Source organism: Alosa sapidissima, chromosome 6, assembly GCF_018492685.1.
Source record: "Alosa sapidissima isolate fAloSap1 chromosome 6, fAloSap1.pri, whole genome shotgun sequence".
NCBI lineage: Eukaryota > Metazoa > Chordata > Actinopteri > Clupeiformes > Clupeidae > Alosa > Alosa sapidissima.
In genome coordinates, this window is record NC_055962.1 from 25906331 (window position 1) to 25918830 (window position 12500).

A 12500-nucleotide genomic window follows, 5' to 3' on the forward strand; every position below is an offset into this window, starting at 1 on the left:
AATTCGTACAAACTGGAGGGCTCATCAGCTGCATTCACATCTGTCATCTGTGTGTTTGAGTCTTTTCATCTGTCATCTGTGTGTTTGAGTATTTTCATCTGTCATCTGTGTGTTTGAGTATTTTCCTTAAAAGGTTTTCATGCTTGTGTCACATCTAGGCACCTGCAGCTCAACAGAGTTTTATCTCTATTTCATGCAGTTTAATTAATTCCTTAAGGTGAAGATTAACAAGATTTAAAAACACGGCCCACACAGTGCATGGTGTGAGTGTGATTTTGTGTGTGTGTGTGTGTGTGTGTGTTGCCTGGACACTGAGGGCATCTGGGCAGATGTTAAGTAAGGATTCTCCTGGCATTACCCAGCCTGCACTGAACATGCCCAGTGGCTTCACTGTCTTACAGTAACAGCAGGACTGAGGGGCACGGATGGGCAGACAGACATGTGCAAAGATTGTTAGACAGACAGATAGATAGATAGATAGATAGATAGACAGATAGATAGATATATAGACAGACAGATAGATAGATAGATAGTGTGCAAGAGAGAGTGAGAGAGAGAGAAAGTAAGAAAAGAAAAGAGACAGTGTATGTGAGAGAGACATTGACATTATGCACATCCAAGAGTCCAGATAAAAAATGATCAAAGAGAGAGGAGATTATCAAATATTGTGGGTAATTCTCACCTCATCTGAAATGACCATAAGCCTCTCGATAATCTCAGTGCTGCTCATTTCATGGTGTATGTATGGTTGTGTGTGTGTGTGTGTGTGTGTGTGTGTGTGTGTGTGTGTGTGTGTGTGTTGCTCATTTCTAGGATTAGAATCAGTCAGCCGTTTGTGTAACAGAACAGCTGTGTGACTAAGAACACACCCATCTGTCTACATCTGTGTAATTAGTAGAGAGGTGTGTGTGTGTGCCTCTTCTGCTTCAACCACCAGATTTTGATTTTTTTAAGACAGATATATAGATAGATAGATAGATAGATAGATAGAGTTTGCCACACAACAATGTGGGTGGTAATTGTTTACAGAAAGTAGCCCTCAAACCAAAAAGTGAGAAAAGAAAGAAAAATTAAACAGAATAAAATATAAATACATAAATGAATAATTAAATAAATAAATAAATAAATAAATAAATAGTTCAGATCAGTTCTGTCTTCGTGTGTGTGTGCGTGCGTGAAACTACTGCATACTGGGCTCAACTCTAAAAATAACTCTTTCTGTAAACAAGAATGAATTTAGTTTGAAAATGGCGATGTGGGAAATCTCAGCCTTGGCCAGGCCGTTACCTAAGGCTCTCATTATTCCTCCACTTTAAGCGCGAGGCACTGTTACCGTCACGACCAAACACGGTCTGAAGTACTGTACACCGTGCACACACACCCCTCCTTACAGAACGAGCGCGCGCACATACACACACCTTCTCAATACACAATATTCAGAATGGTATGTAGGGCACTAGCCCAGTGCACAAAGCATTTGGATTAATGATTGACATGTCTCCGATCGAAACGGCATTAAAGTAGATATGTCAGAAACATGAAATGTTTACTCTGTCTCTATATCAGTCGTGCATGTGCTGATGCCCTGACATATCTACCTTCATCACACTTGCTGCGCATGTCTTTGCCCCATCTTTTCACACTTTGTCAGATTGAGTATCAGACTCCATACAACTCGTTTTACGCGTATTTACTCAGGCATGATTGTTGCTCCTCAATTCGGCATGAATGAATAACCGCTGTATGTTCTACACGTCAGCAAGCAAACTACATCGGACATGCACTTTGAACCTTCATGGTTTCTGCTGCCGTGATTCACAATATAGATAGCATTGACACAGTCAGACTATGTGAACAGGCTAGAGACGTCAGAGGTCTATCTGGAAGTGTAAGGGCATTCTTATTACGCGTGATTGGTAAACATGATATATATTAATATGTCTTGCCTTGAATATTTAGTAGGATGAGACAACAATGCTGCATACATACAATCTGAACATAATGCCACGCACTAATGTGTGTGGTGTTTACAATTGTAAAACAAATGTTTTAAGAGTCAAAATCCGAAAATGTGGATGTGTATATGTGCGTGTGAGTGTCACACGCACGAATGTTTTCAGTTCAAAAGAAGTAGCCTAATTCATAAGCAAGATCAGGATACCTCAAATATAATGCAGAAACACCTTAATATGATTTGACCATCGCGACCAAGTCTATCCCTCTCTTTTAAAGTTTGCATAAGCCTGACAGATACATGCAAAATATTTCTGATCTGCACGACTCCGCACGAGCGAGCTGCCCATGTCCACGCAGGGAAGTTACATAAACAACTGTTCTCTGTTCCCATGGTCAGCAGTCGTGAACGGATACAGTGCAGCCTTCATGACTGCGCAAGTTTGGGTTTTCACTCTCCCTTTCAGTGGATGCTACTCAGAAATTACTACTCCCAAAAATCTGGATCAGTTCCCCTTCTACTCACCGCGACAGACCCGGAGGAAGAGGCGATGTATACCCTGATTACCATCCTATAATCCCCGTAGGAAGCAAGTGGCCCGTCGGTTCGTCACAGTTAGCCCACTCTCTTTCTCTATCTCTCTCTTGCAGTACTTTGACAGAGCCAGGAGACTGTTGTCGACCTCCCCCGCCAAGAAGTGTTTGAAAATTACAAACGGAGGCGAGTCCTCGGTATTTATACTGCCATAATAACTGTGATCGCCTCTATCTCTAGGCATCACTCCCCCAACAGGCCCTCATTGGAATTACACCGTTTATCCCTGGACCAATTTGTGGCAATGAATCGTGGGAAATGGCGTTCCTTAATGTTTTTTTAAAACACACATACTATCCTAACTTCATCCACTTTGAGTTAGCCTACATAAACGAAACAGGGAATTTAATGACTGTAAACACATAGGCTAATCCATGCATGTTTCTGATCATAGAAATAATAATGTGATACCAGAGAGCTTTTATCGTGAACAACAAATCTTAATACTAACGAATGCAAATAGCCTATTTAAACAACCACGGGCAGATTTGTGTTATCGTCACTGTTACAAATGTATCCAAAAATTTCCCAATCATCAGAATAGAAAATAGAATGTAGCCATAATGTATCGAACAGGCGGAACTTTACGCAACAAGTGGTTTGGTTCGTGTTGCCATGGCGAAGCGTCTGTGACAGTCGGAGCAACCGAGGCGTGGATTCGATCTGTCTGCAAGAATGATTTCGGCGAGCTGGAGTTGACTGTAATCCCGGCTGTCCCGTCGCAGCCACCCCACCTAGATTGTGGTCGTGTGTGTCGTCGAATTAAAGGGTTGCGAAATTAGTTACCCACCCTTAAGAAAGTTCCACGGCCATTTTCTACAAGGGGAGACAACAATGTTGCTAGCAAGCTAGCTCTTTGGGTAGCTGGGACAACAGTTGCTTTGCTAACTCCTGAATCATCCTTGCAATTTCCTCGCTTCAGGCGTCAACACACAGAAGACATGAATTCGTGGAAATGAACAGAAAGGTAGGTTCCACACTGGTGTCTGAATTCTGCTTCCAATTAGCCAATTGTTTGCTTGCTATCTGTACAGTGACAGCTGACAGAAACGTTATCCAGCAAGCTAATGCATCTTCGGGAAATCTACTCGAGCTGCCTGCCAGTAATGCAAGATGCATGATATGATTTTTTTGTCCTGCAACTTGAATGTGAACAGTGTGGAGTGTCTGTTTAAGTAGCCTACCGAGGTACACAACGTACAGTGTTATGATTGGAGATAGGTCAGTCGCTAACTAGCTTCTAGCTAAATATGGAATATGAGATTGCCTTCCACCTGTAGCTCACAAGTCAAAATGTCTTGTCGTTACATCTTCAGTAACTTTAACTGTTACTTCACTAGGCAAAATCGTCTGACCAGGTGTGCGTGTTATCACTAGAGAAAAGATAACTGGGTAGATAGATACGGTTATCATCATTCGTCGTATGATTTGTTTGCTTTATTACCTAACTTGACGTTTATTGATAGCCGTGAGCTAACGTTTACATTAGGCCTAAGTACCACTGCTATCGTCTTTGTTGGGCAGCCTCCCGTGGTGGCTTGCTTCATTTTTGTTGCTGTAGTTGTATGCAACAGGGCAGGAGAGATGACGTTTGTGGCTGATTCAGTCAGAGGGGCCGCATAAACTGCAGACTTGGTTGGAGAGACCTGCCAGAAACAGCAGGTCATCATTAGACCCCACACACCCCTCGTGACCTGAGTATGGCTCCTCTGTTGGCCAAGTCACCGTCTGATAGAAAGCAGAAGGCAGGTGGCAACGCATGTTCAGCAAGAGCCTGCATGCATCTCATCTGCGGGATCGCTAGGCCAGCCGTCTAAATCGTCTTAATCCTGAAATGTCAGCCACAGGCTACCAGTGCCAACTGAACATGTGCAGCCTGCCATTCTCTAGCTTGGTAGTGAGTGCTTTTGTCAGCCCAGTCTGAAACGTGTGTTCTTGGTGTTTCCCCTTGCCAAAATCAACACAAAATGTTATGTTCTTGTTGTCTGATTATAAAATGAAGAAGTTTAACATTTCGCTCTGATCAATCTGTCTGAAAATACCTGTTTTGTGAGATTGCAGTGACCGTTTGATGCGTTTTTTGTCTTTTTCAGCTCTGATAGGCATGAACCAATTCTCCACACTGGAGGATAAATATATCAGGGGTACGACAAGGGGGCATTTTGGCCTTGCACCACAAATCAGCTTCTTGACTTGGTGCAGCAACACAGAGCGGTGATATCGTGATTATTAGTGCTGTCAAACGATTACAAATTTTAAGTGCGATTAATCGCTGAATTCCTATAGTTAATCACGATTAATCACATATTTTATCATATGGTTAAAATTCTATTATTTTGCATTTCTGAACTTTCCAGGAGTCCATATTAACAATAAAGCAATTATTGTGTATCTTGATTGGGATTCAAATGAAAGCAAAGCAAGTTACTTTATTAACTGAACTTTAAGACGTAGGTCAATTTGATTATTTCAAATCAAATTTCAAATCAAATTTCAAAAGATGTGCAGCAGACCTAAGGCAACACTTCAGAAATTTAGCTGATATAAATGCACAAAATGTAGGCCTACACACATTATAAAGGGCATAACAAACAGAAAATATTATATTCATACTATATTCATTATCTTTGAGTTCAGTTGAAAATAAGGAAGTTTTCAACATGAGTGCATTGCCATTTTATAGGCCTACAGTCTATGGTGCACTGTCACTTGCCACACACATCAGCGCCGAAGTTTTTAACAGGCAAACACTGGATGAACAATGGATTTTATGGAGCAGCGTCGACTAAATATAACTGAATCGTGATTTACATGGCGCCAAAGTGCGATGCTGGTGTGCGGAGTTGTATTGAAAAGAATGGAATCTAATGTAAATGAATGTCGAAAACAGAGTGCATCGCAAATAGTAGCAGCCAAAAAGGAATGTTGATAACAGAACAAGTGACGGTGAAAGAATCTTTGGCGGCACACATTTAATGCGTCAGCCTAGGCTACTACTCTTTGGCCGGCTCATAAGCCCAAACAAGTGTGTGCAGCATGCCTTTACATAGCCTACTAACGGCGCATCATCATAAAGATACATTTAATCTGCATCACGCCCCATTTTAGAGGAAAACAAGTTAACAATATATCATTGATAGACAGCTAGTAATCACACGCTGACGTTACATCTATTTTTAATTCACAGGACATTCAATCATTTTACTAACACGGCAGTTATGAAGAATTATGTTTATGTAACTTACTCATGTCGAAACTATGTACATTACCAACCTAATTCGTTTGCAATACCCCATATTGAGAACAAATTTAGCATGTACACTTACCATAATATCCCATGCAAAATGGTTAGCTTGCTAGCTAGCTAACTGTGGAACTTCAGTATAACGTAGCCAATTATCTCACCTACTGTAGTTGTAGGAAATAGGCTATGTTCATATTACAAGTGATAGAATGAATGTGTGACTTATGTTTAGTTACGACATGTTTATGTTATGACATGTAAAGTTAAGCTTGCTGAACTTAGTTATAGTCAGCCACGGGTAGTTTGACTGTGCCTATCGATACATTTGTGACACTCCTGTAAACTAGTAAGAGCAAACCATAGGAACATGGTCACATTAATCCCATAAACACACAGATAACTCTTACACCAACCTTATTTTGTGCCTTTTATTCACGTTTGTTTCAAAATTTACTAAGTATAAGCCCTTTTCGCTCCCCACTTTGATGCAGCATAGGTTTCCATTATATCAGTCATCTTTTCCCTAAAAGGGGGCGTGTACGTGCAGCACATACAACATTCCATTCCATTTGTCAGTGCATATTGTTTAGTTTCTGGTCTAGCTAAATCCAGTGTGGTGTTGTAGTTGTTCTAACGTTACTAGTTGTTGCAACAGCATGTGAAAAAACTACAAAGTTTGTTTAACCAAAAAGAATGTTAATCTCGCGTTAAAAAAATTTACGCCGTTAAAATAGGTTTACGTTAACGCCGTTAATAACGCGTTTAACTGACAGCACTAATCGTGATTTTTACAAATATTTGTTGAGATATTCATCCCTGTTTCTCCATAATTTGGGGCTCAGGGGAAAACACACACACACACAAACACACACACATGAAAGAGAGAGAGAGAAAAGAAAGACAAAAAGTAGGGAGGAGGGAGAGAGAGACCAGGAACGTTTGTCCTGTTTCCAGCCGCATTGCATCATTGGTTGATATTGTTTTGTATTTGTGTCCATGGTGTCTGTGAAGAGAGATGAACAATTGGTTCCAGTCGCCAAACGAACACGGCCCTTAATGGATAAATCACCAAGGTAACAGTAACCAGAGCAAGACACTTAAGTCTCGCTTAGATTAGTGGTGATGGTGTTTGGGGTGCTGATGTTGAAGATGCATGTTCGACAAACACACACACACACACTGAGGTTGTTTCTGAGGCTGTTTCCAAGGCATGGGGATGGTATTTCAAGCAGGAAAGGTAGAAAGATGTCATGTTATAATGTAGGCTACTACGGGATTCACTTTTGTTGATATGTACTTTTTCATTTCAGCTGACCCACTTCTCGCGTGTATACTTGCAGCACAGGGGATGTTTACTTTTTGTGAGACATGACCTTTCTGTGTGTGTGTGTGCGTGTGTGTGTGTGTGTGTGTGTGTGTGTGTGTGTGTGTGTGTGTGTATGAGCAAGTTAGAGAGCACATACACACGCTAGTGTGTATAACTGAGTTGGTTTGGTTTTATGCACATATTCATACATGTGTTTGTATATGAACAAATATGTACATGGGTGAGTGTACATATATGTGCGTGTGTGTGTGTGTGTGAGAGAGAGAAAGAGTGTAAATGTGTGTGCATGTGTCCGTATGTAAGTGAGCCACGTGTGTGTGTCTGTGCGTGTGTGTGTTTGTGTGTGTGTGTGTGTGTGGGTGTGTTTAGTGTGCCAGAGCTCCCTAGTGCTTTAGGCGTAGGGGCCTAGAGTTGCTCTGAGGTGAGGAAATAGGAGCCAGATGGTGTGTGCTCATGTTAATGATTCATGTATCAGAAAACATACTGCAACTTCATCCTCTAAGGTGATGCTCCCTGCCCCTCTGCCAACACTGGCAAACACACCCTCCATGCTGTTGTCTGATATGTGTGTGTGTGTGTGTGTGTGATCTCTCCTCTTCAGGAAGGGGAAAGCATGAATTCCCAGGGCATAACTCCGAACAATTCCGAGGACAATCGGGAGCTCGAGCTGAGCTGCCAGTCTCTGCGGAGCATCGGGAAGGAGTCGGAGCGCTCGTACGCCCGCAGCGTCGGGAAGGAGTCGGAGCGCTCGTACGCCCGCAGCCGGAAACGGGACAAGGGGTGGGAGGATTCCGATAGCTCGCCGGGGGACCATGACCACGACCATGACCTGGACCGGGAGTCCAGGCTGGATCGGGCCCGCACCAGAACCAAGGAGCCAGCGGATGTGGACCGGGATCGGGATCCTGATCGGGACCACGTGTCAGACAGGGAGGGGAGTAGCGGGTCGTTCTACTCGGAAGATTGCGACAAGCTGACGCCGTCTGAACGTTCCATCTCGCCGGGTTCTGCGTCTGCGAGTCCGCGGCGGCCAGCACCAGCCAGAAAAGTGTCCAGCAGCCCACTGCACAGAGCGGGTACACACACACACATACATACACACACACACACACACACACACACACACACATACTATAATACTTATAGACATAAACACACACACTTACACACAATTATTCATATATACAGTACATTTACACATAAACACACAGACACAAGGTCCAATACACTCTCACACATACATCTGTCACTCACATACATACAGCGGGGAAAATAAGTATTGAACGCGTCAACATTTTTTTCAGTAAGTATACTTCCAGTGAGGCTATTCGCATGAAATTTTCACCGGACAGGTAATCCACACATATATAAAAACCCAAACATTAATGTCTAAAAGTAGTGTTATTAGTAAAAAAGTGGAATGGCACAGGGAAAAAGTATTGAACACGCTAAGAAAAAGCAGTACACAAAGGCGAGGAATGACAAGGAACAAACTGGAATCTATAAGTAGTTAGAGAAATTATCCCTCCTGTCTGTGCAAATTGATATAAGCTGGGTTAGTACATACTGGTGGGCTATAAAAGGTTTTTTTGTTACCAAGGTGTCACACAAGAAACATTTCATGATGGGTAAAGGCAAAGAGCTCCCAAGACCTTTGCAACCTTATTGTTGCAAAACATATCAATGGAACTGGTTACAGATGCACTTCAAAACTTCAGAATCATCCAGCAAGCAGTATTGGAGCCATTATCTGCAAGTGAAAGAAACATCACTGCATCATCAACTGGCCATGCACAGAATCTCCTTGCAAGATTTCTGACCAGGAAGTCAGAAGGATAGTCAGAAGAGCCAAGGACCACTCTGAGAAAGCTCCAGAAAGATTTGGAGGCAGCAGGTACAATTGTTACAGAGAAAATCATAGGTAATGCACTCCACCGCCATGGCCTCTATGCACGCTCATCCCGCATGACTCTATTGCTGAAGAAAAACATGTCAAAGCTCGTTGAAAGTTTGCTACACAACATTTGAACAATCCTATGAAATACTGAGAGAATGTATTCTGGTCAGGCAAGAGCAAAATTTTCAGATGTCATACTACACACCATATTTGGAGGAGAAATGGCACTATGCATCACCCTAAAAATACCATACCAACAGTGAGGTTTGGAGGTGGTGGCATCATGGTGTGGGCTGTTTTACATCTCATGGTACTAAGAGATTTCATACAGTTGAAGGAATGATGAATGGAGTCATTTTGTTCTGGGAGAATCTTTACATCCACCAGGATGATGAGGATGAGACATGGCTAGACCTTCCAGCAGGACAATGATCCAAACCATTCAGCAAAGGAAGCTCTCAATTGGTTTCAGAGAAAGGAAATCAAGGCCCTGACTTCAATTCAATTGAACAGTTTTGGAAGTTAACTAAAGATCAGGTTTCACAAGAGGGACCCCTGAAATCTTTAATATTAAAGGACTATCTGTTTAAAAGAATGGGCCAAACTCACACCAGAATACTGTGACTGATTAGTTTCGTCATACAGGAAATGCCTTGAAGCTGTCATTACGAATAAAGGCTTTTCAACAAAGTATTTAAGAAATTTCAGCAGGCGTGTTCAATACTTTTTTCCTGTGTCATTCCACTTTATTACACATAACTCTACCTATGGACATTTAATGTTTGGATTTTTTTATATGAGTAGATTATCTGAGTTAATACTAATGTCTGGTGAAAATGTCATGCAAATAGCCTCATTGGAAGTATACTTACTGAAAATGTTGACGTGTCCAATACTTATTTTCCCCCGCTGTATATTCTTTCTCTCTCTCTCTCTCTCTCTCTCACTCTCTCACACTCTCACACTCACACACACACACACACACACTTACGCACACACACAAATAAACAAACCCGTGCAGCCTCCTATAGTAGCCTGAGAATAGTGTGGTTCTGTAAATGTACTTGTTTATGCTTCAGGCAAGCATCAGGGGAGCTGACCAGAGACCTGTAGATAAGGTCCAAACTGCCCAGTAGGTGGCAGTGTTGTACCCTGTTTTTGTTCTCTCATTGACTCCTCTTAAGTATCCAATTTTCATGGGCATCTGTCTTCAGCAGCATTTAGTGACAACACCATGATTGCATAAGGGACATAATACAGGTTCCCAAGCTCTCAGGTGGTGTTAGATCCAATGACTGTAGCCTTCAGGTGACGTTAGAGCCAGCACGCTGTGTGACTGTAGTCTTCAAAAGTCAAAGTCAAAGTCAGCTTTATTGTCAATTTCTTCACATGTTCCAGACATACAAAGAGATCGAAATTACGTTTCTCACTATCCCACGGTGAAGACAAGACATATTTTACCGATTTAGGTCCACAGACAAACATAACATTCAAGTAAACAAAAAAGTAAGTAAATAAGTAAATAAGAGGGCACATATAATAATGAAAAAATAAGAGCAGCAACATTTGGTTGAAATTGTGCATAGACAGTCAATAAAATACTAGTGCAAAGTCAGGCCAATAAAAGGCTTGGGTAGTTCTGTTTGACCTAAGTAAGAAAGAAAGTGGCATAGTGGTGCAAGTTATGTAAGAGCAGCAGAAGTGTTGTGTTTTCAGGACAACAACACCAAGTTGTTATGTGTACAAGTGTGCAAGTGGAGTAGTGCAGGCGCCATTGTGGGTCCAATGTCCAGGATGTTATGTAGCTGAGGGTGGAGGGGGGAGAGGAGGGAGAGAGTTCAGCATCCTTACAGCTTGGTGTATGAAGCTGTTGGTGAGTCTGGTAGTGCGGGAGCGCAGGCTTCTGTACCTCTTCCCAGAGGGCAGTAGATCAAACAGATTGTGAGCGGGGTGACTTGCATCACTCACAATTTTGGTCGCCTTGCGGGTGAGGTGGGTGGTGTAAATGTCCTTCAGGGAGGGGAGTGAAGCACCAATAATCCTTCCAGCTGTGTTCACTATGCGCTGCAGGGCTTTCCTGTTGTATTCAGTGCAGCTTCCGCCCCACACAGCGATACAGCTGGAGAGGATGCTCTCAATGGTGCCTCGGTAGAATGTGGTCATGATGGCTGGAGGAGCACTTGCTCGCCTGAGTTTCCGCAGGAAGTACAGGCGGCGCTGAGCTCTCTTCGCCAGTGATGCAGTGTTGGTGGTCCAGCAGAGGTCTTCACTGATGTGCACCCCCAGGAATTTGGTGCTGCTCGCTCTCTTCATGTGACGTTAGAGCCAGCTCGCTGTATGGCTGTAGTCTTCAGGTGACGTTACTGTAGTCTTCTGTGCTTGCTATAGAGAGCAGACTCCTTCACAAGTCCAGAGGGAAATGCACTGTGTCAGAGTGAAGCAAATGATGAGAGGACTTGGCTGAGCTCAGCATGATCTCTTCAGAATAGAATGGTTAATGGATTTGATTGATATGGTTGCTGTTTGTCCCTAATACAGAGTTGTGGGAATGTTTGCAGACTACAGATGAGGAATCAGAGAGGTTGAGATCAGGATAACCCACCATCGACTTTGGGTATTAAGATGATGTGCAGCAGTTTATAAGACTGAAAGCAGTAGTTGTGATCCTGAATAATTTGGGTATTAAGATGATGTGCAGCAGTTTATAAGACTGAAAGCGGTAGTTGTGATCCTGAATAATTTGTAGTTTACAGCGCAGCAGCATGTTGGACTCAATGGCACATTTGAATCAGTGGTGGTGGTCCTGAAAAAGCTGAACGTTTGACTTTGTTGTTGCTAATGCCGTGCAAAGCTGCTAGAGCTGAATTTGACTTAACTCAGACTTGTGACTCAGGACTTAATAAAAACCCCGTTTAAAGAGCAACTTGCAGGTTGGAAACCCCTACAAAGCATAGTGTAGATAAATGATGAAGGAACTGGGGGCAGGCGTGGCCTACTGGTTAGGGCTTCGGACTTGTAACCGGAGGGTTGCCGGTTGGAACCCCGACCAGTAGGCACGGCTGAAGTGCCCTTGAGCAAGGCACCTAACCCATCACTGTTCCCCGAGCGCCGCTGTTGTTGCAGGCAGCTCACTGCGCCGGGATTAGTGTGTGCTTCACCTCATTGTGTGTTCACTGTGTGCTCTGTGTGTTCACTAATTCACGGATGGGGTAAATGCAGAGACCAAATTCCTTGTATACGCAAGTATACTTGGCCGAGAAACCTGATTTACATTTACATTTAGATTCTCAGAAAGAAAAAAAATATATAACTATGCCAAAAACAAGCTATTGTGATAAAATTGTAAGAAAATGACTTCCTCATCTATAAACCACTAACCGGAAGTAAGGTAACACAGGGCAAACAGGTCAAGTTCAATGGTGTAATGAATCCTGACACAGACTCAAAGGAGATTTTAAACAATGAAAACGCTTGTGACGGCCAC

General features: G+C 42.7%; 2 protein-coding genes across 9 annotated transcripts in view; one reads left to right on the forward strand and one right to left on the reverse strand.

Annotated features, from left to right (window-relative positions):
* sh3bgrl2 (SH3 domain binding glutamate-rich protein like 2) overlaps positions 1-2714 on the reverse strand; it is a 17783-nt gene extending 15069 nt beyond the window's left edge. The window contains exon 1 of the mRNA XM_042095526.1: positions 2480-2714. Coding sequence (XP_041951460.1) covers positions 2480-2524 — 45 coding nt within the window. The 5' untranslated portion in view covers positions 2525-2714. The remainder of the gene's footprint in view (positions 1-2479) is intronic.
* A 445-nt stretch (positions 2715-3159) lies between these two features.
* Positions 3160-12500, forward strand: part of lca5 (lebercilin LCA5) — a 34852-nt gene continuing 25511 nt past the window's right edge. For 5 of the 8 annotated variants that reach the window (XM_042095507.1, XM_042095512.1, XM_042095510.1 and 2 more), the window contains exons 1-2: positions 3160-3515; positions 7721-8195. In XM_042095507.1, the coding sequence (XP_041951441.1) occupies positions 3504-3515; positions 7721-8195 (487 nt within the window). In that variant the 5' untranslated portion in view covers positions 3160-3503. The remainder of the gene's footprint in view (positions 3516-7720; positions 8196-12500) is intronic. The other 3 variants (XM_042095508.1, XM_042095514.1, XM_042095513.1) reach the window with 1 other exon arrangement.